The following is a 27,789-nucleotide window of genomic DNA, read 5'->3' as shown; positions in this document are numbered from 1 at the left end:
CCAGACCCAATCATACACAACCTGATTTGCCTTGTGGATGTGGTTGTTTAGAGGTATACTATTAATGTAATGTTTTAAATGTCAAAATAATGTTTTTTCAGACATTTACATTGATTCCTAAGGCAAACTTAGGAAGTGTAAATAGATGCTGTAAAATAATTAATAAATAATTTTTTATTTAAATCTTGGAATGCCTACCCAACTAAAAATACCAAACCAAAATGCTTACCCCAAATTTGGGGCAGCCCTGGCCTACTGGTTAGCACTTTGGACTTGTAACCGGAGGTTCGAACCCCGACCAGTAGGCACGGCTGAAGTGCCCTTGAGCACTGCTCCCCGAGCGCCGCTGTTGTTGCAGGCAGCTCACTGCGCCGGGATTAATGTGTGCTTCACCTCACTGTGTGCTGAGTGTGTTTCACTAATTCACGGATTGGGATAAATGCAGAGACTAAATTTCCTCACGGGATCAAAAGAGTATATATACATCCTTATACTTAATTTCCAAGATGGCTGCGCCCACAGTAGTGAGCGCAACAGTAAATGAGAGTCATAGAAATGCACTGTTTATGAGCCGTTATGTCCTATTTGTATCATTGGTATTGCTATATCTGGTAGCGATCATTAACAGCAGACAATTGTAATAACTTGTTCTTATGACTTGTTACAACTGTCCACTGCGGTCAACTGGGGTGTCACGCAATTCTGAGTTTCCACTTTCGAAGCAAAATGGAATGGGGCAGAAGACAGTAGAATAAGGGACAGGGATAGATTACATCTACATCTAGAAGCAATATGTTTTTTTTACAATAAATATAACTACACATTTAGACACGTTTTATCTCGTTGTCTAAATAGCTTAGTTTGAGTGAGTGTCTACCCTGTGCATCAATCAGTGTATTTCCCCCCTAAACATGGGTCTTTGCTCACTGCAGAGTGAAACAGTTCTGTGTTTTTTGATGGGCTAATGCATGTGCACATCCAGTGATTTGACATATTGAGCAAGCAGCACCCTTTTTAGGCAAAATACTTACACACAACAATTACATGTGTGTGACAACTCACTCAGTTAGATGACACACAAATTGACATTAGTCTGAAATGTTTTCATGAAAGCCTCAATCAATCTTGTCCTTTCAGTCTGTCTGTACCTTCAATTAATCCTCCCTGACAGATTAGGACACATCTTTTTTCCCTTCCTTTCAACCAAGGTCGAAAGGCTGATCTGCATAGTTATGATGCAAATTTCACAAGGAGAAATCAATCCGCTGATATCTGAAGCTCCTCTTAAGCATCCTGCATGTACTACTGTAATCTCACTTGTACCCCCAAACTGCTCGTCAGACTTTCAGTTGTCCTCAATGCTGCTGTTGTACCTTATATTCATACGATGTGACAGCCTAATTAATGTCACATGTAAATCATCAGATATGGGAGACTTATCTGAAGCACAATCATGCTTTTGGAGCCTACAAAGACTACAAGATTGGATTGACAGTGTTCATGCCAGGCTCCTGTGTGTGTATTTTTAAACCCTCCAGCTCTTACGACTGTCTCCTGGACGACCCCTTCAAACACGACTGGCCACCTCTTCCCGAGCTGCCCGGCATTAACTACTCCATGGACGAGCAGTGCCGCTTCGATTTCGGTGTGGGGTACAAAATCTGCACTTCGGTAAGTGCAACCGAGGGCTGTTTTCCTTCTATCGTTCAGACGTGCTTTGGCGGTCCTCAGGGGGAATAAATCAAGGCTTAATGGCAAGAAATTGGCTGTAAAGAAATGTTGCGGCCCACTTATTGGAAGTCTCCAAGGAGTATTTAGCCAGAAAGAGATCAACTGCATTAGAAGAGCAAGAAAAGGGAAGAAAGAAAACAGATTCTCACCCTGTCTCACACACTCGGCAAGCTGTGTTCTATGCATGCTGTGTCCCACAATACAGTGATTTGCTAAAGGAGAGAACATTTTGATTGCTAGTTAGAGCTCTCAGCAGTTCCATTAATAACATGGTAATCATCCTCCTTAGCACTACCTGTTCATAATGGACTCCCTCTACAGAAGTTCTGTAAAATCCTGGAGCCCTGAAAAAAAAAACACGTCTGGTGTCTGGGTATGCCAGTACGACTGAGCAGCTGGTGTTAGGTAGTTAGGCTGCAGTCACGACTTTTTAATTCTTCATCAGGACCTCTTGCACCTGAGGGAAACAAGCTGAGCATCACTAATAGCTCTCATTCTTTTAGTGGTTAATTAACTCAGGGTGTGGTGTGATTGTCTGGACTGCCTGGAGGTTAATAGTGATGTAACAGTGTCTCAGTGATGCGATAGTGATGTACCACAGGTAACAAGCTCAGAACAAAGCCATGCGGCTCTGCGTCTACCGTAATTAGTCTCACAGCGTATGTTTTTTGTCTCCAGTGAGATCCAGACGCAGATATTAGACGACGATCACCCAAAGGCACAGTGCCACTTCATTCCCTCATGCAGACACTATGGGTCTCATCTCTTAATTCCTTCCTACATCTTATTCATCACATTCAAATCATAGAGGCTTTGCATGCTGTGTTTACACTACAGAGATGTGTGTACAATCTGTGTGTAAAGATTACATCAGTGGGAACCAAACGCATGCCAATTCCTAAGGGCGCTTGCAGGCAACATCCATGCACACCTTGACTTTTAATGGGATGTGTTAGCGAAAATGTGCTCTTCAAACTACAGAGGCTTCCAAACCAGTTGGTGAGCCAGCTGTGCTTGCCAAGAGTATCATGGATAGACTACAGCGAAGTGTCCTCAGGAACTGGCCTTGATGAGGACTCCTACAGACGTAGAAAATATTGACATCAAAGCTAAGAGGGATGATGAAATCAAAGCGAGAGCTTAATCAGAAAACTACACATCTTCTACCAAACAGACGAGAGGTGAAAGAGACATTCTTCAAAAAGTCTTTTTGGTAGAAGATGTGTAATTTTCTGATTCAAAGTCTTGTTCATTTGAAGTGCACCTGCCTTTCTTCCTGGTCATTGCATCTTGATGTGATGCATCTTATGCATCATTGCATGAGGAGGGCTTTGTCTCCACAAATTAGAATTCTGCATTCAGCATCTGCCATTGATTAGCCCTGGCTCCCAGGCAACCTTCTGCTCCATTTTGATTTCAATCACTTGTTTACTTCTCTGCAGGCCTGTTGGCCCTTAGATAAATGAGCCATTAGACTCAGTTGCCGTTTGGGATGTCACCACATCGTCACAAGTTAAATGGGGCTTTTAATTGTGGCAGGAGGTCTTGTGTGATAATTCTAGGCTGTTTAAAGGAAGCCAAATGGGATGTATGTATCTATGGCATCAGGTTCTGGTCAGAGTTCAGACACAGACAGAAATAAGCTTTCATGTTTCATATTCTCAGTTTTCTATGTTATTATGTCTCTGTGTTATTTTCATTTTCTTTCTGACAGTTCCGCACCTATGACCCCTGCAAGCAGCTGTGGTGCAGCCACCCCGACAACCCCTATTTCTGCAAGACCAAGAAGGGACCTCCTCTGGATGGAACTGAGTGTGCACCTGGGAAGGTAAGTGCCGCCATTCTCTGCTCTTTCTCTCTCTCTCTCTCTCTCTCTCTCTCTCTCTCCCACTCTTGTGTCTCTTTGGGGGGTGGCGGGGCATTGCTTGAGGATGATGTTGGTTTCACTGCAGATGGTTATCACAGTGTATTTCTTCTTCTTTTCTTCACTCCAAACACCCCCCGCCCGCCACCACCACCATTCTCATTTGTCCTGCAGTGGTGCTACAAAGGTCACTGCATGTGGAAGAACGCCAACCAGGTGAAGCAAGATGGCGCCTGGGGCGCGTGGAGTAAATTTGGCTCCTGCTCGCGGAGCTGCGGCATGGGCGTGCGCTTCAGAACGCGCCAGTGCAACAATCCGGCGTGGGTCACCTCCCTTTCCTCGCCCCACTTACCGTATAGCACTGATCAGTGATAACATACACACGCAGAAACACACACTGTATATCACTGATAACATACACACACAGAAACACACACTGTTAATCACTAATAGCATACACACACAGAAACACACACTGTTTATCACTGATAACATACACAGATAGAAACAGAAATAGGAAAAATAAAAAGTAAAATAAATAAGGTAAACCTTTCCTTTCACAGTACTTTAATTACTAGTGTTTACCTAGTAAATTATAATATATCATTACTGTACAGCACTGATTTTCATTGATAGCACACACAGACAGAAACACCCAAAGACAAAAATAAACACTACAAAAATAAGTTTTGGACAATAGAGTTTGTAACTGTTCTCAAATCAGGCATGTGGGTTGAATGTGTGTGTGTGTGTTTTGGGGGTGTCTCCAGGCCAGCGTACGGAGGCCAGGACTGCCCTGGCGTGAACTATGAGTATCAGCTCTGCAACACAGACGACTGCCCCAAGCACTTTGAGGACTTCAGAGCCCAGCAGTGCCAGCTCCGCAACTCGCACTTTGAATTCCAGAACACCAAGCACCACTGGCTACCCTACGAGCACCCCGACAGTAAGCGCGTGTCTTTGCACCCAGGAGCCCTTCAGGAGTACACACATACACACACACACACATGCACACACACACATGCACAGAGAATCACAAATGACACACACACTGTCATTCATGGCAACAATGTTTCTGAGGGGACAGATGATGAGTGGGAAGAGAAGCAGAGGGAGGAAGTGAGTTTAGCTGGGGTGGGGTGAGGAAGCACCGTGCGAGGTCACGCCATGTCTGGCTCATCTGCCCTTCAGCCTTTCATGCCACAGCCGCCTCTTCGCCAGCGCCACCACTGAATGGAGGCCGAGGAGTCACCCTCCCCCACACGCTCTTCACTCCCCCCAACCCCCCCCCCCGCTTTTATACCAGCACGCCCTAACGCCTCCTCCACTTTCACACTGCTGATTTATGATTTCACATTGGACCACAGGGAGCGCATCTCACCTCAGAGCAGGTCTGATGAGTGTGGAGGAGGTGGCACAGTACTGCAGGTGCCTGGCTAAGAAAAGAGTGCTGGTTTGAATGAGAGGGGCAGACATAAAGCAGCTTGTGTGAAAACTACATTTGCACTAGCCCTTTCCACCTTCCCATCAATCCTTGGCCCCTATGGCCTTGCTGCTTCAGTGGTGGTGGCTGAGTAGCTATGTAGTTCAGAAACGGCTACACATAATGATAATGATTCTCACGCCCCCCCCCCCCCCTCTCTCTCTCTCTCTTTCCCTCTCTCTATTTCTCACTCCCTCCCTCTCTTCCTCTCTCTCTTTCTTACTCCCTCTCTCTCTCTCTCTCTTGTAGCACATAAGCGTTGCCACCTGTACTGCCAGTCCAAGGAGTCAGGAGACGTGGCGTACATGAAACAGCTGGTGCATGACGGCACACGCTGCTCCTACAAGGATCCCTACAGCATCTGTGTGCGGGGGGAGTGCGTGGTAAGCCCGCGGAGCCCTTCGTTTGAGATTACCTCAACCTATGGGAGTGAAAGAATGTATCTACTGTATAACACTCGGCAGAAACTCATGACAGTGCCACTATGTTTAACAACAGGGGGCCTTTCAAGTACAAAACGCTCACACAGGCTTTGTCAACCAGTCCGTCATGGTGCTTATTCATCAACCGCAACACTTTCATGGGATGAGACAGCTGGAGTCTATGTGTGCATCCTGGATGTGTGAGCGATATGTCTCACTGCCTGCTCTCTGTTATACATGTGTGTGTGTGTGTGTGTGTGTGTGTGTGTATGTGTGTGTGTGTGTGTGTGTGTGTGTGTGTGTGTGTGTTTGTGTGTGTGTGTGTGTGTTTTCAGAAAGTGGGATGCGACCGGGAAATTGGTTCCAACAAGGTGGAGGATAAATGTGGCGTGTGCGGAGGGGACAACTCCCACTGCCGAACGGTGAAGGGAACCTTCACCCGCACCCCCAAAAAAGCCGGTACGGACATTTTCTCCCTCCCTCACCTCCCCATCTGCAGCTGCCGAGGAGCAGATAGCATTTATTAAACCTGCCATCTTCCTCACTGACGCAGGGATGGGGCCTGCCATTGTGTGCCTATTTCAGTTGTTATTGAATGGCGCGCTACATTTCCATTTGGGCTCCCTTTATGCGTGTGTTCGTCGGTTGTCTTGTGAAGGGCGAGGCAAGTGGGTCAGTCTGAAACTGACGTGCTCTAATTAACTCCTCCTCGCAAAGGCATGAAAGCCAACCCCTGCTCAACACCTTTATTCCACTTTTTTGGAGGTTAGCACAATCTGTTGTAGAATGTTAATTTCTGCTTAAAATATGTTCGGCTCTACTGATGTTGTGGCCACTTTGTAGAAAACTTCCGCTTTACTTATCCTTGAATGGAGCTGTGTCTCCTCTGGTCATTTACGAAGCCTCTCTGGCATACATTAATGGGCATATTACTGAATCCCTTTATTACTGCAGCTAGATGAGTAACACACAGAAACCATCACCAATCTTGCCAATAAGCACTTACAGATGCATATTATTATACATGGCACTGGGATTACATTTTATAAAAGCCATTCTGTCTGTTACATGTATGTTGGCTGTATGATTACAATCCTGTTCTCAGAATGTATTGTTTGAAGTGCTTTTAATATAGTGTGACGATTATGGTAATGGGTAAATTGGTTGGATATGACAAGGGATAAATTGGCTGAATATTATGATAATGGATAATTGGATGGCTATTATGATGATGATTTTGATTAATGGCTGTGTCTGTGGGCAGTTTTTCACAACAACCTGGATTGCCAGGAGGACACTTGAAATAGGCAAATAGAAATTGCTGGAGGTCTATGTATGTTTGCTGTTCCTTGCAGCCTTGTTTAGCTTTTTGGAGCAAAATGAGCATGAATATCTCAGAGTGATGCTTTTATCCTTTCAGTCCTTTGTGAATGTGTGTTGACTATTTTCACATGACTCACACAGCATCTTTTTAAGAGAGACCTTACTTACATCCCTCTCAATTATGAAGGAGGCCACTGCCTGTATGCTTCTGTCTGCAAGATAGCCATTGGAAGATTCAGTAGCCATTGGCATTCCTTCAGTTTCCAGGCAGGGAACATGACCTGTGTGGTCTTTGATAGAGGTCAGTTTGATCACATTTAAATGTGCCACACATGATTCGGTCACACTTTACTTAGATAACCCCCTTTTAGACAGAATCTACAGGTGCTCAGATTATCAACAAACTATACTTTGACTCTCTGTTAATTAAATGTTATGTTTAAGGTTAAGGCTATGGGGTTGGGTTTGGTTCAGTAATTGCTGAACAACAAGTTTATATACTGAGCTGGAAAGTCAACAGATAATCTATAAAGTCTCTGGAGGAAAGGCAAACGTGTTACCATTGATTAGCCTACCACCTGCTCTATATTGAGCATTCTGACTATATATAGTGCCGTTGTGCCAGTTAGTGACCAGGGTAAACAGGGTGCAATGGGGGCTTGATCAGTGGTGTAGTCTATGTGATACGCAGGACTACGCAGAATACACACTTAAAAAGCATCACCATCTCAGTATACCCACTTAAAATAAGCAAGGTATTAACTACTACATTACAGTATATCCACTGCAGCTAACTAGACTACACCACCTTGGCCTTCCCAGTGATGGTTGAAGCTGACACAATCAGATGCAGTATAACAAAGAGTCGATCAAAACTCAATTTTAATCTGATTCTTAGCAGTGGATCTGTTATATAATGGTGGCAGATGTGGTTGGTTTATGTGTGATTCCATGTTGTGATGGAAAAACAACATCTGAACAACATCTGTGTTGTCTGTCTGTTAGGTATCCTCTGATGTACAAACACCCTTACAGACTCACTCTGTTCCTAATCTGACCCCCTGAAAAAACACACTAACAGGCGTCCCCAGCTGGGGTCCAAACATGAGAAAACCAAACCATAACCAAAAATTAACTTTTATTTGCATTCCTTCAAAGCTCATTGTTACAGATAATAATAATGATAATTGTGTTCGGAACCATGAAAATGTCATACCCCTTTCAACCTTATTGTTCAGTATGTGGCCCACTCTCAACACACTCCTCTTAATTTGAACACATACAGAACCTAAAAGGACCTTATCTCATGTTCTAAAACTGATAGTTCCAGTCCTTGATTGTGATCGGTTGAATCGCGTTCGATGCTTTTGTAAAATGCAGCATAAACATACACCTAGACCGCATTTTGTTCTATATTACTGTGCTATCATAACTTGATAGAAAAGTTGGGAGTAGCTGCGTGTCAACATTGCTTGGCAACCATTATGATAATTTTATTTTTTGGCGGAAGAATGATTATCTATAAATAAATGTTGTTGCTGTGGCTTTATTTTATACCTATGTTCTAAAACTGATAGTTCCAGTCCTTGATTGTGATTGGTTGAATCGCGTTCGATGCTTTTGTAAAATGCAGCATAAACATACACCTTGACCGCATTTTGTTCTATATTACTGTGCTACCATAACTTGATAGAAAAGTTGGGAGTAGCTGCGTGTCAACATTGCTTGGCAACCATTATGATAATTTTATTTCTTGGCGGAAGAATGATAAATCTCGTTGCTGTGCCTTTATTTTATACCGCTTTAGAAAAGCAATAAGCCACTCAAGTCCGTAGGTTACACTGATTTTACAACTCCGCTTGCGCGTCGTGCCTAACAACGCCCCTTAGCTGTTGTAAAATCAGTGTAACCTAGGGCCTCTCAGGGCTTATTGCTTAATTTTATGTTGATTGAATGTATTGTGCTGACTACTGGCTGTGAACCAAATTGTCCCTAGGGGACAATAAATACTATCCTATTCTATCCTATCCTATCCTAAAATGTATTTAAGCATAAGCACTAATATATGCATTCAGGCTGTCGCATTGGCTCTCCCTTCTTTAACATACCACAGATGCTAACTACCCTGTCATGCTCTGACTAAATGAGTTCTCCTCCTCCGCTCAGCCCAAGAAATAATTATCTGAGTCACATTCGCAACGAGTTAATGATGTCCGCTTCTAATTAGCAGACCTCTGAAAGCAGGATATATTTATTTATAAAATGTATTTAATTGCCTTATTTTGTGGTACAGAATTAGGAGTGATTGTGAATGCCCATCTGTTGGCCTGTGCACTGTAGTTTCTTCTTTTGCCAAGTTGGGCTCCCTTATGACTCGGTGATCATTGGAGAATGATTTGGGCAATGCGCACACACACACAGATGGCAGGATCAATGCTTCAGTGAAAGATGTTTATTGTGTGTTTGTTTGTTTGTTTGCACTGTCCTGACAATATGATTGTTTTCATGCCCCCAGAATGTTTTTGTGCTGTCATCTTGAATGTTTTTTCTTATGCGCAAAAGTGTGAGGTGATTTCTTTTTTGGCAATTTGTCAGAATTTCATTAACACCGTCATGAGAGATTGTGAGTGTCTGTCTGTCTCTCTCTCTCTCTCTCTCTCTCTCTCTCTGTATGTGTGTGTGTGTGTGTGTGTGTGTGTGTGTTTGTATGTGTGTGCATTTGTAAATGACTGACTCATGGCATGAAAACAAAACAAGTTCCATCTCTAACTGTCCCGTTTTGTTAATCCTCACCACTCACTCTCTTAACAGGAAAACAGTTAAGCAAGAGATGCCAAAAAGAAATCCCTTTGTTGGAGAACGCAATATGCAAGTATCCGGTGTTCTCTAATCTCTCCTCTTTTCCCCTTGTTTTGTAATGCTCTTTTTTTCACTGACTGTTAGAGTATGACAATCTCACTCAAGCATGCACACAACCAAGGTTCAAAAGTATCCTTGATACTTAGAATCCAAAGACACTTACATTACTCACAAATACTACTTGGTAGTTTTCTTTGAAAGTCGATAAATTGTGACAGATAGAGGATTCTCTATCTCTCTCTCTCTCTCTGAAACACACACAAACACACACAAACACACACACACACTCATATGCATACACACACACACAGACACACAAGTGACTGTGAAAGTCGATGCTGTGTGACCTTAGCTGAAAATGTATTAAAGAGCTCTGGCTGTCTCAGAGAATGGCTGAAATTATCCCACATCAGGGCGCTGAGGCTTACAGCAGCCCAAATTTACTCAGCAGGACTCCAGCCTTAGCACAACTGAAACTGACAGCTGACATCTTTTATCCGGCAGACATTTTTACACATTGACTACCCCCAAACCTCCACCCCTACATGCTGAATTTTGAAAAGGACACATTTCAAATCTATTGACAGCCTAAAAAATTCTGTCTTACAAAGCCAGTCAAAAGAGAGCACTACAAAATAGGAAAGTATAATGAAGGCATTTCTCTATCTGAAGGGAAGACGAGAGGAGCTTTCTCGTTGCCGAAAGGAGCACGGCACGTGTTCCTGAACGAGACCGAGGATTCTAGGAATGTGCTTGGTGAGTCTGTATGGGGTTTGCAGACCCGTGGACATCCAAAGTAGACGGAAAGGAGGCAGCTTTGCAGCTCTAGTATTACTCTGCCGCAGTGCTCTGTGTTTTTTTTAATACTCTGAGGGTTCTGCCAACCTGCTTTTAATCACTCCAAAGACAATTTCTTGTGTTTAATCATTTGGCGAAACGCAACATAAATTCACACACGCTTGTGTTGAATTTGAAGTTGAATGTAAATTCACCGCAACTCACGTTCACTTTGATGGAGCCTTGAGTGATTTCAAGACGCTGGCAAACCTATCAAGTTGTTTTTCACCTGAATTTCTCTCCTCCTGTAGGCTTGTGTGGCGCTGGTTTTGAGGAGCCGATAACATAGAACCCTCCCTTTTCATCTCCTGAGCTTGTTGTTAATTAGAGCAAAGCGTAAAGCCTTTCAATTAGAGGAGGATGTCCACGTCTGCAAAGCAAACAAAAAAGACATACATGTTCCTGCTCACTAACTGCTTCTGTTATCTCTCCCAAACCCTTTCTGCTTCTACTGCCACCACACACATGTGCAAATAAAGGCTACCTTAAGATGTTTCTCATCCCTCCTGGGGCTAGACATGTGGTCATTCAAGAACATGAGGCCTCCCCTCAAATTCTTGGTAAGTGACAATGCACTGTGAGGGCAGCCATTGCTCATGCATACACTCTGGACATTACATTGTTAATTGTGCTTCCTGTGACAGCTATGCATTTGCATTTCCATGAATACTCATGGACTGCTTTGAGTGTTCAGTCATAGCAGTAGGCTATATTGAAAATGTTTATAATGAAAAAAAAGCAAATAGGCATGAATGGAAGAGAAGGCGTTATATAATTGTTCTTGAGTTTTCATGCTTGTAAGGGTTTTTTACGTGTTACTGTGGATTAGCATCTTGTACTGGTGGAACATTGGTTGATTGAACACCCAAATCAACATAGCAACATTTCAAAAGTCAATATCTGCCCATGCCAAAAGTATGGTCTGACATCCCCATCACAGACATATTTGAAATAGCAATAAATTTATAAAGAACCTATTAAGCTTTTACCTATTCTCTACTTCCATATCCCTAAATGTAAGTACATTTTTAGGGGCCTTTATAGAGTTATTTACACAATACAATATTAATTACAGTCTCCATTCATCTCTCACCCTGGCAATACACAGTGTAAATGCCATGCTGAAAATAGCCTCTCCAATTGTATAGCTGATTGAGAGTGGGAGGCTCATGTAAAGATGTTAATTAAGATGGTAATCATGATCCAATTCTAGCCACAGGATCATTGGTGACCGAATAAACATGTCACATGTGAGAGACCATACCAGGTCTGTTGGGAATATTTAATGTGAACTTAACTAGTAAACACTTGCACAGTTTTGCTCTGGATACATATGTGATGTGTCTTGTTCTGCTTCCCTGTTGCTGTCACTGTTAGTGTAATTCTGTAGAGTTCTGTAGAGGGTAGGCACCATGCATTCATTATCATGTCTCGCCATGACTGGAGACGAGGTTATGGCCGGTCATGGTGATGTGCTTGACATGCTGACACATTTGAACTGGCAACTGCCAGCGGCATACAGTCAAATGTTCAACCGGTCGCTGCCATGCACTCCGCGAGTGCACACATACACATGCACATGCACACACACACACACACACACACACACACACACACACACACACACACACACACACACACACACACACACACACACACACACACACACACACACACACACACACACACACATCCGTCGCCATTCATCATAGTCTGGGGACATGGCATATGTCAAAATGCCCTTGTTCTTTGACATAATGATAGTCCCCCTTTCATCATCACTTAGATTCTGTACAACTTTGGCAATAAAATACTACTCTGAGCTGTAGGCCACAGAGTTAATGCTTTTCCCATACATAGAAAATAATAATCATAATTTTAAAACTATCATCTTGAATCTTCATAAAATGAAGGTCCCTAACATGATTGCTTACAGCCATCAAGAACCAAGCCACAGGGCATTACATCCTCAACGGTAAAGGCGAGGAGGCAAGATCACGGACGTTCATTGATCTCGGCGTGGAATGGAACTACCTCATCGAGGAGGACGTGGAGACGCTGCACACTGAGGGACCTCTGCACGATGCTGTGGTCGTCCTGGTAACAACTTTTCAATTAGGCTTTGAAGAGGGGTGAGGAGGGCATTGTACCACTGTTCCAAAAGAAAGAGTTGCTAACCAACACCCGTCAACACCTACTGTACCATTTAGTTTTTTTTTTCTTTTTTCGTAAGGATATCACTGGAAAGTAAAGCCTTACTGTATGTATTGTGCAGAACATATCATGCCAACGATCAGAGGAACCTGACTGATAGATTTCATATATCTACTTCAATCTTGTCAGAATGGTCATAGGTACACATTTGTTCTCTCTGCCCCACGATATCTCAAGCCACCATAATCATAACACTGGAAACTGGTAGAAGAGTAGGTAGAAAAAAGTCATTAAGACATTTGACTCTTCTGTGAAAAGCTGACAGATGATTTCAGACATAAAATGAAGCAAAGACACAGAAAACAAATGGCTGCAGGAAAAAAAATGGAAGACAAACCCTGGATGGAGGTTGACTGTGAGGTTTTACAGTTTGAGATGGTCTTGCATTTCAAGGTGTGCTCCATATGCTAGATTCAACTGAATGATGAAAGAAGACTATTTAACATAGTCTTCTTTGTTATGACGAAGACACATTAACACAAGGGGACACGTGCATATATCCTGTTTAGTATAGTGTTTTTCTTCATTTCATAGAAATAGTCAATTTTTATCATTGTTGCAACTTGAATAAATTATAGTCAATTGAAGTACCAGAGTATGTGGGCGTGTGGGCACTAAAAGGAGAACTGCAATGTCCAGGTGCCTTCTGCTCTGTGACATACTGTGACATTACCACTGCTTGTTTGGAAATGACAAATAAAAATGAAACCACAAATGAAAGATTTGGGAAGACTAAATGCAAGTCATGACACTGACACATGGCAAAATATACTGTACAGCACTACTCTAAGCAGCCTAATTTACATCTGGATTGTTATACAACATGTGCTATAATACAATATTCACTATAAACATATAAATGGATGTTTTTTTATGTTTCATTTGGCCTTCAACACTTAGCTTTGACTGGATTACACTTGAGGCATGAAATGAAAGGGGATTAACGCTCACGTAGGGGCCAAATAAGCACAGGAGAGGCTACCCTGGGCACACAACTGAAGCACAGTGTTTGCTGCAATATTTAGCTTCCACTATAATCAATGGAACTGGCTACACCAGACGTGATAGAGTTACGTTAAAAAAAAACATTAGACCTTCTAGTTTTCTAAAACTATTATTACACTCGGACCCGGTGTAGCGCGGGCGTTGGACTGGAAGGTGGTAAAATAGGTTGAAGTAAATGGAGTAAAAACACACAACCTTAATTGACCTGCTCAAGTATTATGGAGGAAAAGACATTCAGACTAAATTATGCACTGCTTTAAAGAAATGTCTTTGTACAATTTGAGTACACTGCTATGTCCACTGCTAGTTGTTTTTAAATGCTGTTTTTAAATGCTAGTTGTTTACTGGAAGAAAACTATTGTTGTTTTGAACAGCAGTGAGACATTTTTCTGTGAACTGAATGAAGTGTTTTGTGTAATTAGGTTAAAGAAAAAGTAAATGTTTCACACTCCATATTATATATTACATTACCGTATTACATTTTAACTGCACAAACATAGTGTTGAGCCATGACACATATTGATCATCAGTTAGCAATGACACATTGAAAATTCGTTATGGTGGCTCAGAGAGCTGTACACTTTGATATCCACTCTCACAGACACTCACTTGTCAGTTTGCTAATAAACTTAAGTCAATCTATGCCTCAGTGGACACCTTTCAATTTACAGTAAATATAGACCTCCATGGATCACTGACTTAATGCAATGGGTGCAATATAATTGTCTGAGGGGAATAAAGACAATTGATTTGTTTTAATTGTCTGAACTTAATTTGTAAAGACCCTTTGAACCTGAAGTACAGTTTAAGTGTGACATCAGCACAACATTCTTATAAAAATATGACTGGAATTCTCTATTAATCTTAACTTTTTCATCTAGTATGCATGTAGTTGACTGTCAGCACTTAATGGTTAACAGTTTTTCAGTTTCGCTGCTCACTTTACGAACGACAACCGGTTTAATGATGTATATATATTTCATCCATTGTGCATGAATATATTTCCTTGATTAAAGGCTGTGGTTTTGTTATCTTATTTTTGTTAGATTATCCCTAAGGACAATGAGACCCGATCTACACTGATGTACAAATACATTATCCATGAGGACTCGGTGCCAGTCAACAACAACAACGTCATTCAGGAGGACACATACGAGTGGGCCCTAAAGAGCTGGTCCCAGTGCTCGCGCCCCTGTGCAGGAGGTGTGCTACTTTTCGTTCACTTCCATCTAGCTGGCCATCTAAGTTTTCCCTCGGAGGAAGACGTTAGATCGTCCAACAGTTGGCCATTTAGCTGTTCATTCAAATGAAAAGTTCATTAGACCATCCAACTGTTGACCATAGCTGTTCATTTAGATGAAAACTTTATTTTATCATCCAACAGTTGGTCACCTAGCTGTTCATTCAGATGAAGAGTTCAAATCCAAAAAGTTGGCCATTTAGCTGTTGATGTGCATGCTGTATCAAAGACATCACACAAAAAAAAAAAAAATGCTTCATTTGTGTGCACGTTTCAGGTTTCCAATATACCAAATATGGCTGCCGGAAAAAAGGCGATAACAAGATGGTTCACCGCAGCTACTGTGATGTCAGCAAGAAGCCCAAGCCAATCAGGAGGATGTGCAACCTTCAAGACTGCACACAGCCTCAGTGAGTACAGGCTCTCTTTTGAATACATATCACAAACAATACCTTTATTTCACTTTAATTGTTACAGTATAACACTAGTTTTCTCTCTGTCCCTTTGCTCTTTCTCTCTCTCTCATTTACTCTCTTTCCTCAAAGGTCAATAGAAAGGTAGAGCCATAGATGTGGAAATGTATGACTTTCCAATGTGCGGCTGAACAGATTAACTGCACTTTTTCCACCACATGAAAAAGCACTTGCCTTAACGATGTGTGCGCTTAGACTCTTATTAGTGTTTCGACTCACAGAACTCTTCTCTGCTGGGTGGATGAGTCATTGGGGATTAGTCTCACAGCACGTCCATTTTCTCAGAGGTGATAATAGAACATTGGGCTAGCGGGCAACGTTCTCTTAGAAAACATCCCATGCATAATCCACATTCACTAATTTGTGGTTTTGATGTTCTCACTTTTTCTCTGTTTGTGTGAGTGTGAGCATGCCTGTGTCCCTCAGTGTGAACTTTTCACTTTTTTATGTTTTTAACACCCCAAAAGGCGCCACAGTGAGTGTAACCAGTGTTGTGGCTGGATACTATGAAACATTTTCATGGACAGTTAACTCATTGAATGCCAAGCTGTTTTCGGAAGCTTTGTCCTAGAGTGCCAGCAATCTAGACCATTGTTGATGATTTTTGTACAGCCACAGCATATTCTGTGTTATAGCTATGAACACATACAATGGCTCGTTTGAAAGGTGAGACTTTAAGCTCTCAGTGGGTGCAAACCATGTATTTCTACACGCCTCTGTTCCTGAGAAATCCCAAGCTAAACAGTGGCTAGTTTTCATCAAAATCGCTGTTTTTTTCTAGAAATGGAGATATACAGTATCGTCTTTCATGAAATATGAAGTGTTCCCTGTAAACTTTCCGGGAAGTGATCAGCGAGACCTGGCGAGACTGCCACCTAGTGATAGACCCACGAAAATTGCCTGGTTTTGACCTGACGTGCATGCGTCACTGATTCGACCCAAAGCGGCAACCGAGTTATGATAAAATGTCCAGATAAAATGTTCAGATTGTGCGTTTTCATGAGTTTTCGATCGTCATATATTTCATTTCCATTCATCACAGAGTTCCCAAAATCACATATAAGGTGTGTTAGAGTGTCTAGTTTCGTAATTTAAAAAAAAAGCTAAAAACTTAATATTACGTTTTTGGCACTCAACGCATGGGAAGGAAAAACGTAATATTACGTTTTTGGCACTCAATGAGTTAAGAACAAAATTATTCATAACCCTGGCAAATATTGATTTAATGTTGATTTTCTCTTGATCAATATGTTTGGTCTGACTAAAAATGACACTGCCACATGGCTAAAGGTTGTAAGACACTGTGGTAGAAACATTGAATCAAAAAAGAAGCCTTCTCATCTTTTTCAATATTTGTATGTAAAATGGCATATCCAAAATGATTCATACCCTTTTTAAATAATCAATGGAAACACCTTTATATCTAGCGCTCATAGTGATAGTGATAGTGCTCATTTTTTTGACGGATTAAGGTCTGGACTCTGGCTGGACCACTCTAAAATGTTGATATTGCTCTCTGTTAAACATTTCTTGCCTTGTTTGGCTGTATGTTTTGGATCATGGTGTGGTTTAATGGTCCAATGCTGCCTATTTAGACAGGTCTCTCGGCAGACTGTCTGATGTTTTAGTGTTAACATTTACTTTGAGAAGGTCACCAGGTCAATATTAAATCAATATTTGCCAGGGGTGTGAATAATTTTGTTCTTAACTGTATCAAAGAATCTGCTACATGATGGTGCTAACCACATCAGGTGGAACTGGTTGAACTCTTAAATGGACTGTCATGGCATACGTATGGTGTTTTTAAAAGGAAGTACCTGAAAGCGAATGAACCATGAATGACCCGTGAGCCGCCTCACCATAAAGAAAAAACCCATGTTACAAATCATTTTTCCTTGGAAAGATGTCTGTGGAAATGGTGTGAGCCAATGGGAAGCCTCAGAACCATCTGTCATGCTCGGAATGTTTCACAGCTAAGCATCCTGCTGTGATCGATGTACTGTAATTGTACTTGCAATTGCAGGCACACACCTACTGTGGCCACACACACACACACACACACACAAAATAATAATCCCTGGAGGCCCACCATGTGTTGGTTGATTTAAACAATTATTCACCCTGCATGACGAACAGTGCTGAGCTTTCTACAGGAGCGCTGTCACAGTGCAATGTTTCATGATAGGAATAAAACATTACTTTTACAGTACAGTAGGTTTACCCTGTGTGCGACCGTGAGGAATAACTCAGGTCTCTTAACCACACAACTGTGTCCAGTGTGTACTCTATAACATATTGCTGTTGTTCAGCTCACGTCCTGGCTCAGTCTAGAGTTCTCGTTGCTCTGCTCTTCAGATCGTTTCTAAATAGACTGAATGCCTGTTCAGCTCGGCACTTCGGGGCTCCCACAAGATAAATTAAGCTTTGAGAGGGGTGAAAATCCTGTAATTTTTTTATCTGTATTTTTTTTTCTCAACAGATAAAAGCAAATAGAAAGCAGGGAAAGCATCAGTGGTGAGGAATACGCCTCCTTGTTGAATGGCAATGGCCGACATTATTTTTTGGCTATGTGAACAGATTCAGACTAACAATAGAGCTCTACAAAGAGAAGAATGCAGGTCTATTAATCTGCCTTCTGTTCCATTCTGCCTTTGGGTCACTGGTAATTGGAACAGCACAGAAAAATATTCCCCGCATTTTAAAAGTCCCTTGATGAGATGTACAGTATATTCTTATATTTGATAGATAGATAGATACTTTATTGATCCCCAAGGGAAAATTCAAGGTCCCAGTAGCTTAAGACACCACACACAACAACATAAACAGGATGATAAAACAGAAAAATGAACAGTAAAAGATACTAAAAATAGGATCCACATGAATGTACTATGGATAAGCATGAGGCGCTTGCAGTGACAGGGCAGGGACTGACCCTGTGATTCAGTAATCCAGTATTCTGTATTCTGTCTGCAGCCCAGAGCTCTGGCCTTTAATCTTCATTATCCTTTTTTTTTCCTTTTCTTTCTCTTTTTTTCTTCCTGCAGATGGATTGCGGAGGACTGGGAGCACTGCACCAAAACCTGCGGCAGCCTGGGCTACCAGATCCGCACGGTCCGCTGCGTGCAGTTCCTCCATGAGGGCACCAACCGCTCCGTCCACAGCAAGTACTGCAGCGGGGAGAAGCCGGAGAGCCGCAGGCCCTGCAACAGAGTGCCCTGTGTGGCCCCGTGGAGGACAGGACCCTGGTCCGAGGTAAACCCACTGGAGGGGGAGCAGCGGCAGTAACGTCACTGACTGACAATTGGTCGACCCGGGTTCGATTGCCGCTGTTGATAGTCTGTGTCACTTTGGATAAAAGTGTCTGCTAAATATCAGTCCACTGTAACTTTAATAGTAAGCCTTGGGCCACTTCAAAAGACTGAACCAACAAAAGGACCAGAGCACACAAATAGTTGAACTGAGCTTTAATGGTGCTGGTGACTAACGTTTCAATACGGACAGCGTCTTCATCAGAGTCAAACTGTGATGAAGACACTGTCCACGCTGAAGCGTTAATCGTTAGCGGTACGTTAGCTAAAACGCAACAGATATTCAACTTTAACTTTAACTGTAGAGAAAATATACTGCTTATTCAATCCAATTCACCGGCTCAGGATTTGGGGCTGACTGATGCTGAAAACATGCTCTCGATCTGGTAAGGAGTCACTGATTCATGGGTTTGTGGTGTGTGGAGCAGACCTGATGATGCATGCAGTCTAAACGTGTTGTTCGCTATCAATAAAAATGTCAGTAAATACAGTGTGTGCGGTAGTCCGGCTTGATATTCATTCATATGTCCCTGCTTCCACCAGCCAGCACCTGATTAGTGGCTGTGTTTGCACAAATTCAAAAGATTTTGACAGAAGCCTGAATAAAATAAGTTGGTCACTATTGGAATGGACCCCTGAGTGCAGATGTATGGATTGGTTGGTATTTGATGAACCCATCAGGGTTTGTAGCGCTTGCTGAAACTTATGGAGTTGTCGCAATGAGACAAGTTATTATAATATGTTGAGAGCATGGTGTGCATCTGTTTCTGTGTAATAACTAGGCCTACTTCATAATAATTGAGCTGTCACTGCGGCACATTACACACAGTATATTCACTTTTGTAAGCATCAGCTGTTCTGAGATTTAATTATTCAAGTGCACAGTTGACAATTTGATTATATTCTATTCTTGGCAGTTGGTTGTTTTGGTTGCAGTAAGTCTTCACAGATTTTGGTTTCATTTATTGTTTATCCTGAACACTTCTGTTGTTTTGTGTATTATCTTTTTCATATCCTGACAATCTCCATCTCTTTTTTACATTAGGATTTAAAAGGCCTTTTGGCTGCTTGTGTACAGTATGTGCCTAGACTGATACACGTTTATGTGAGTAGGTTTGCCTACTTTTCATTCTGATGAGCACTGACATTAAAGTATGGAGGGGATTTATAACGAGCAAGGACAATAAATATGCTGAAGATAGTAGGAGAATATCAGAATCCTTCAACGCTGATGTGTTTTTCAGTCAGTGTGCAGCTAACAACAGCTGGTGTGTTTGTTGTTTAGGCCTAATTAGTACCTTGGTTCACAGGTTCTTCCTTTTTAATGACCTGCTGGTGTAGCCTTAGCCAGTGTATCAATGTTTTGGAGAAATGTGTGAAATCACACCGGTCTTAGTGTATATTTTAGGTGCCTTAATGATCTACGTTCCCTAAAAACAGTTGCCGTAGTGAGATGCAACATGTTTGTCATTATAATGAGGCTGGGGGAGGGGCATTCAGGTTTCAACAGTTCTACTTGCCCTGTGGACACCACCTATGTCATGCTAATGTCGCCCTTGTTGTTGTTGTGGTCTTGTGTTGTTTGTATGAATCTTAAGTCACCCTGTATGTGTCTTTTCCCCTGCAGTGTTCAGTGACCTGTGGGGAAGGGGTATCACGGCGACTGGTGACGTGTCGCATCGGTGACCAGTGCGGTGGGGAGAGGCCTGAGACGATTCGGACGTGCAGACCAGGGCCCTGTCAAGGTGCGTCGTACAAACAGCCACACGTAAACATCACAATCACCAGGACATCATAAGACACTCAATTGTCCAACCTGTAGATGCTCCTATTTGTGTGATTGTCTTTCTCTGCAACTCAAAGCTTTTGATTTTCCATTTACCAACTCCTGTAAAAAGGTACAATGGTAGCCAGCTAGTACTGAACAATGGCTGTACAACATGTCAATTTAGAAAACCTCCCTCCCAACGCACAGCCTGTAGCAGGGAAACCCCTGCATTCTGGTGTAACTATTTAAAGCATTTGGAGATGTGTCCGAATGGTGTATTTGTAGACAGTGGTATCTGAAACGGAACTCTTTTGTTCAGCTTTACTCCACTTAGACATGCAGCTCTGGTCTTGGCCAGTCTAGTCAGGATACACTGTATACTGTATAGAACACTTCAAAGGCAAAATGCAACACAAAGTTTGTACACATGGTTTTTAGGGCGCTTTCAAACCTGGCTCTTAGTTGTTATGGCGTTATGTCTTGGGCAGAACTTGGACTGTTTTACTTTGTCCTCCTTGTGCTTCAAAGTCTCAAAATGTCTTTGTCATGCTGTTTTTAAAAGTGGTCCAGAATGTTTTACATTTCTTTCTGGAGGCTGTTCTTTATACCCATTCTCAGAGTTGCATGAAGATGTGAGATTTTGGTTGCTCCATTATTTCATATTTTTTCCCCAACAGTACAAGTTGAAATAGCTTAAATAATTAATCTAAGCCCTATGACTCAATTGGTGCATCAAACTTTTATGATATCATATTTATTTTACTTTACATAATTCTTTAAATGTGCAACATTAACAGTGCAGTTAGGAAGTTAGAATTTTTTTCTACCGAGAAATATCTTCCTTATACCTCTTTTTTTGCATGTGATGCATAAAGATACCTCACTGCCAAGTTGCCATATCAGTTAGAGCACTCTCCAAAACACTCTAAACTGTCTTTTTTAACACATCAGGGCTATGCTTTCCTTTTATCCTGCTCTTTGATTTTAGTTGCTCAACCACTGACTTTAGATATTAAACTGGTCTGTCATCTGACTTTGATTTTCTATCCCTAAAAGACGCTCTCCTTAAAGCAGCACTATGGAGTTTTGTGTAAAATAGCGAGCTAGCTGCCTTGTAAACACCTCTCAGAGCCCTATTGCCATGTGTTCCTACCTAGAACACAGAACTGTATACTGTTTTATTCTGAATGGCTATTGGGAACATGCTGGGATCAACATGGGTGTTTATCTGCCTTCCCATCGAAATTAATTTGAAGATGATAGTTGCATGTGATAAAAGCATGTGTACATACATGCCAAAAGAAACACTATGACCTGTGGTGAGAAACCTAAAACATAAGAAGATGTCGCACACTCTGGCTCCAAATGTATAATTAAATTTAATGGATAACGTTTCGTCAGGCTTTCTTTCCAAGCCAATCCCGATAAAAGCATAGTGGCACATTGTTGCATGGTATTGTGTTAAGACAAGCATGCCCTTACTTCCCTTACCTTGCTGCTGTGAAAGCTATTACAGTTAAGTATCCATTGGAGTGCTTAGCCTCTACCCCACACTAGCTTCACTAGATTACATTGAATGGAATCCTTTTTGCCTGAAGCCCTTTGTGTGCTTGAACTTGAGGAATAAAAGCATCTGAAGTACAACTTCTGTCCTGCAGACCCTCCCTCTGACCCTTCCATTTAGAGTTGTATTGATGGGAAATATAGGGCGCACTCTCACCCCTACCTCTCACACATACCATTTGTTCTTTGTGGACACAATAATGCACAGTAAATAAATCAATTTTAGCCCCTCCAGCTGAGAGAAGAATTAAATGTTTTTTATGTATATATTTATTTATTTTTGGGGGGCGAGTGGAGTGATCAACCACTCTCCGGAGAGTGCTTCATGTGCGTCTGTTTTTCATCAGCAAAATTTAAAGACCCCAGGGGCCCTGCCAGGGAACAAATAGTGCATAAGCCTAATGGCATTAAAGGAATAAAGTTATTACGATGAAAATTAATTAAGAGGCCACTGTGACCCATCATGTAGTGTGGGATGGTAGAAAAGTGGAGAAAAGCGTTAGTGGAGAAAAGCGGGCACCATGATGGCCTCTGTAGGCAGCATGTCATTTAATTGGATCAGGAGCCACAGGAAGGCCTTTGTTTCTCTCAAAGCTGTTTTTTTTATTTCACTAGAGACGCTTTTGTTTATCTCCACCACCTGTGTACACAGACAAAAACAGTTATGTTTAGATTGGGTTTGTCCACATTAGTTGTCCACAAACACAGATCTCGTTCAGCAGAGTTAGACAAAGAGAAAGTTATTATTTATACTGGATAACCATGCAATGTCAAAATAACATACAGTAGAGTGATGTGATTTTTTTGTCTTGTTTGTTTTATCGGTGTGGATATGTTGCTCCTGGATAAACTGACTGGAAGAAAAATATTTTTTAGTTAGTACTATCATTATAGTGCATATTATCCATAAAGAATACCCAACACCCAAGTTGCCTTATCAATTAAATGCACTCTCAAACATGCATTATTAGAAGGCCAGGTACATGGCTGTCCTTTCATACTATATGGTTTTGTATCCCCGATGTGGATTTGTCACACCATGTCTGTAGGAGCTCAGTGTCAGTCAGTGTACTTATCTACACAATGACAAAAATAGTTAAACAATCAGCTGGCAACAGTGATTAATTTAGCATCAAAGGAAATTTCTGTGTTGGAGTCACATCACTACCATGAACAGAACCAAGGAATGATGACAATTATGTATGTTCATGTTTCAGCATGAGGAAGAGTGAGAGTGAGGTTAGTGTGACTAACACTAATATTTTCACCCAACTGGTCCCGCAGGGCATGAGATGTTACAGAAATGATTTTTAGCCTTATTTTTAGCCACATGAAATGGAATGTGCAGATAACTGACATTTTCCAGGCTGACACCAATTGATTCATTTTTATTTGGCAAACATCCTACACCCCATATGCTCCAACCTCGACTATACTGTACTATCAACCCTGCAACGGTCATTTTGGCCAGTAATCCCTGCTGTTCCCACCAGCTGTTACTAAACATAATATGATGTGTCTGTCTCTGTTAACGAGAGCGAGACCAGCTGAGAGTCTTCCTGTGTTCCTGTGTGCAGATGAGCTGTGTGCCGGGGATAAGTCCATCTTCTGCCAGATGGAGGTCCTGGCCCGCTACTGCTCCATCCCCGGCTACAACAAGCTGTGTTGCGAGTCCTGCAGCAAGCGGAGCGGCACGCTGGCGCCACTGCTGTCCGAGGGGGAGGAAGAGGTGCGCTTCGGCTCGGCCTCCCAGCTCCTGGAGACGCTGTCGGCCAACGGGAGCCTCGCGGGCCTCGCCGGTCTCCCCGGTCCTCCGCCGCGTCAGACCTCTTCCACCTCCTCCAGGGGGACCAACGCGGGCGGACGCTCCTCCCCGAGAACGGGCCCGACGCCCCCACCGCAGCGAAGAGGCGGAGGCGGAGGCTCCGAGGGCAGCAAGGCCACCCGGCAGACGGCACCTCACACCAGCAAGAGCCAGGCCGCCCCGCCCAACACGCACGGCGCCGGGAAGCGAGGCGGCGGCGGTGGCAACGGCAACGCCAGGAGGTCGGACAGCCCCAGCACGGACATTCGGCGGCTCCCGGCGTTCAGCGAAGTGCAGCGGTGAAGCTGGGTGGCCAGCCTCTCCTGAACTCTTTCTTTTGAGTAGATGTACAGCATTTGTTTTTAACTGCACAAGGCCCTCGCAAGAGATTAGGATTGATCGAGAGTAGGAGAGAGAGAGAGAGAGAGAGAGAGAGAGAGAGAGAGAAAAAAGTGCTGGTTCACTTTCAGATCATAGACCCCAATCCCATACACACGCAGTGCCCCAAACTAAACCCCCCTCGCAGTAATGGTCTAAACATGAGTCATTTTCTCTGCAACATGAGACAGGCGTGGCAAAAAAAATCTGGAGTGTCCGTTTACCAATTGCTTGGTCATCTTGGGCTTGCACATCGGCTTCACTTACTCAGTAGGAAAATGGCTCTGGTTGCTTAGAATATGAGACTTACGTTACTTTTGTGTTTACTGGCGCTCACCTATGTTATTGACAGATTTAGATATTTATAAACATTTCCTGTAAATACTATATATGTAAAATTTCAGTATTATTTTAAAGAAAAAAAAACTAAGCTGAGGATTTTATACTAAAAGCAGTCACGTATTTGGTGCTTTTTATACATATGTAAAACAGCTCTCTATGCAGACATTTTTTGCAAACACATTTTCAACTAAATCTGTCATGGTATTGGTCATTCCTAGCATGGCGAGCCAGACCCACATTAAAATGTAGGGTCTGGGCAATCACCGTTCGCAGTGCTCAGTCCGAGGGGCGGGATAATCAGATGTCTTTCAAATTCCCTCTGCACGCAATAGGACGCAATAGGATATTTGTTTTCAAGTAGCAGGGAATTCAAGCCAAACCGTTGCAACTCTGCCATCAATCATTATGTTAAGCCCACCAAACGACTCTATACACGATTTCAATGTCCTGATTAAGTTTCGATTTCTGGAGCTCACAAGCCAACGGAGAGTTGCTAGACTAGCCCTGGCAGCAAATGTAATTTGCTGCCGCTAGGGGCGCGTCTAGATTTCTAGGCTAGGTCATTCCTGAAGTCAGATCTTAATTGAGCTGCAGAGAGTACCTCTTGAATGATGTGTACCTCAGTTCATTCAGAACACCTAAGCCCCACAGTGTTAAATAAAACACACACACGCATGTGCACACACACACACACACACACACACACACACACGCACATATAATAACACACACACACACATACACATGTGGAAAAGTATATGTGGATGTGTTTGGCACAAGTCATTGATGTGTCTAGAGTTTCATTAGTTTTCTATACACTCTACACACACAGTTCTAATAGGTAGCCAACAGGCTATAAGCATCTGCAGAGATCTTGAATGAGCACCACAGACTTCCACTCGGTATCCTAAGCTCCACAGTATTCAATTTGATGTTCTGTTGGTGTGAACTGTAGAAATGCCTGGATTATATCATATTGTTTTGTCTCTCATTTAGCATCTAGCCGATACACTAATCAGCTGTTACCACAGCCTCTCAACTCTCCCCATTCCCCTCTACTGGTGTACTGTATTGATTTTTTTTTAGTTTTTTTTAAAGAAACGTATTTCCAGTTGTATCAAGTGCTCAGTCAATGTCACACTTGAACCGTAAAACATTCAGGTTGGCACATGAGTATATTAGATCATTCCGTGAAACAAATACAAAAGATGGACTTAACAAAAGACGTGAATGTTTAACATGATTCACTGACCATCATGCTGGTTTTGTATTCCTTTTGAATAAGGCTAAGAAGGATATTTATTATTATTAACAAGGGTTATATCACAACCACAATGCATCTGACTGCAATAACAAGAAAACCATTTTGTTTTTCTATTTCAATGGAAGTTACCGTTCAGCCGTGCACACTCCAAGAGTGCGACTGTATAGCTCTTGTACATAGAGAACTTTAAGTATTTATTGAGGGTTGAAGTTCCTATTCTGTTCAATGTATGACAGCATCTGCCAAAAGCACACAAAAAAAAAGGTTTGTGAAGAGCCTATACAGACAACATTTATATTTCTCCTGAATGTCTACTCTTCATTTAAATTGGATGTGGTTCAAGCCAGAGAGTAATGATACGATGTAGTTATGATTGCATTTTTTTGTTGTTGTTATTGTTGATATATTTTAGAAGCATTTAAGCAGTTTTAGAGCTTAGTTATACACAGGACACATACTCAGTACTTGAGATTTGATCACCTGAGAAAGCTGTTTCACCAGTTGTTTTAGTAGTCTTAGTCTCCCTGCAGAGCTGCAAATCAGTGGGTATTATCACTGATAGGACCCCAACAAGGCTGCTGTCTCACAGCTATTTAAAAATAGGAAAAAATGATGGTGTGTCAGAAACACAGACAGAGATATCCTGTCAAGTAGAAGGTAGACTATGTGTCCCCTTTGAACCCAAATTTCAGCATTATAAAAAGATAACCCCAGCAACAGGCAAGTCTAAAGGAGTAAAAATGCAAAATAGAGTATATAGATGGTGTGCTTAGGTGATATACAGTACATATGTAACAGTGTTGATGATACACAGTGCCTGCATTACAAATTGTTGTTCTATTCTCATTTTACATACATGTTGTTGACTTGCTGCCTACAATGAATTGCTGCTAATATTATGCAAAGCTTTCAAAGTTCAAGAGGATGCTAGTATTTTAGGTGTTACATTGACAATCCCTGAGCCTCAGACAGATATGCTGTATAGGATATGTATTGTGCTGTATGTATCCCTGTACTATCCGTTGTGTTTAAGTATTAATGCTCTGACTAGAGTAATTGTCATTTCTAATTGCTTGCAGTTTTTTTTTGTACTTTTTTTTAGATTGAATTGAAGTGTACACTACTGATGCTGTTTGTTGTAATGGGGAGCACATAGCAATAAAGAATATACTAAACCTAATGTTGTTTCTCGCTGTGGTATATATTTTAATATACTATACCTAATATACTAAACCTAATGTTGTTTCTCGCTGTGGTATATACTTTAATATACTATACCTAATATACTAAACCTAATGTTGTGTCTCGCTGTGGTATATATTTTAATATACTATACCTAATATACTAAACCTAATGTTGTGTCTCGCTGTGGTATGTATATATTTGAATATACTATACCTAATATACTAAACCTAATGTTGTTTCTCGCTGTGGTATATATTTTAATATACTATACCTAATATACTAAACCTAATGCTGTGTCTCGCTGTGGTATATATTTTAATATACTATACCTAATATACTAAACCTAATGTTGTGTCTCGCTGTGGTATATATTTTAATATACTATACCTAATATACTAAACCTAATGCTGTGTCTCGCTGTGGTATATATTTTAATATACTATACCTAATATACTAAACCTAATGCTGTGTCTCGCTGTGGTATATATTTTAATATACTATACCTAATATACTAAACCTAATGTTGTGTCTCGCCATGTTGTGTCTCGCTGTGGTATATATTTTAATATACTATGCCTAATATACTAAACCTAATGTTGTGTCTCGCTGTGGTATATTTAAGCAATATAGCACGAGTGAGAGTGGGATTGGTCATGGATATTCCCACGGGTGTTGTTCGGCCGTAGCCACGAGGCCAGAGGTATATAGTCAAATTATATTTTAATA

At 41.8% G+C, this 27,789-nt stretch overlaps 1 protein-coding gene across 1 annotated transcript in view; it reads left to right on the top strand.

The window, feature by feature from the left end:
• The window catches only part of adamts3 (ADAM metallopeptidase with thrombospondin type 1 motif, 3), a 69,632-nt gene extending 42,613 nt beyond the window's left edge, over positions 1-27,019 (top strand). The window contains exons 10-22 of the mRNA XM_076270387.1: positions 1,539-1,671; positions 3,446-3,559; positions 3,770-3,915; positions 4,366-4,541; positions 5,328-5,461; positions 5,836-5,959; positions 10,999-11,079; positions 12,456-12,619; positions 14,785-14,941; positions 15,256-15,388; positions 18,496-18,703; positions 20,387-20,504; positions 23,668-27,019. Coding sequence (XP_076126502.1) covers positions 1,539-1,671; positions 3,446-3,559; positions 3,770-3,915; positions 4,366-4,541; positions 5,328-5,461; positions 5,836-5,959; positions 10,999-11,079; positions 12,456-12,619; positions 14,785-14,941; positions 15,256-15,388; positions 18,496-18,703; positions 20,387-20,504; positions 23,668-24,197 — 2,218 coding nt within the window. The 3' untranslated portion in view covers positions 24,198-27,019. The remainder of the gene's footprint in view (positions 1-1,538; positions 1,672-3,445; positions 3,560-3,769; positions 3,916-4,365; positions 4,542-5,327; positions 5,462-5,835; positions 5,960-10,998; positions 11,080-12,455; positions 12,620-14,784; positions 14,942-15,255; positions 15,389-18,495; positions 18,704-20,386; positions 20,505-23,667) is intronic.
• The last annotated feature ends 770 nt before the right edge of the window (positions 27,020-27,789 follow it).

This window comes from Alosa pseudoharengus, unplaced genomic scaffold (assembly GCF_046254945.1).
Source record: "Alosa pseudoharengus isolate Yale_2024_CS ecotype anadromous, Long Island Sound unplaced genomic scaffold, YU_APseudo_1.1 YU_APseudo_1.1_scf_6, whole genome shotgun sequence".
Lineage (NCBI taxonomy): Eukaryota > Metazoa > Chordata > Actinopteri > Clupeiformes > Clupeidae > Alosa > Alosa pseudoharengus.
The sequence above is the reverse complement of the archived record's forward strand: the minus strand, read 5'-3'. Positions and strand labels throughout refer to the sequence as shown.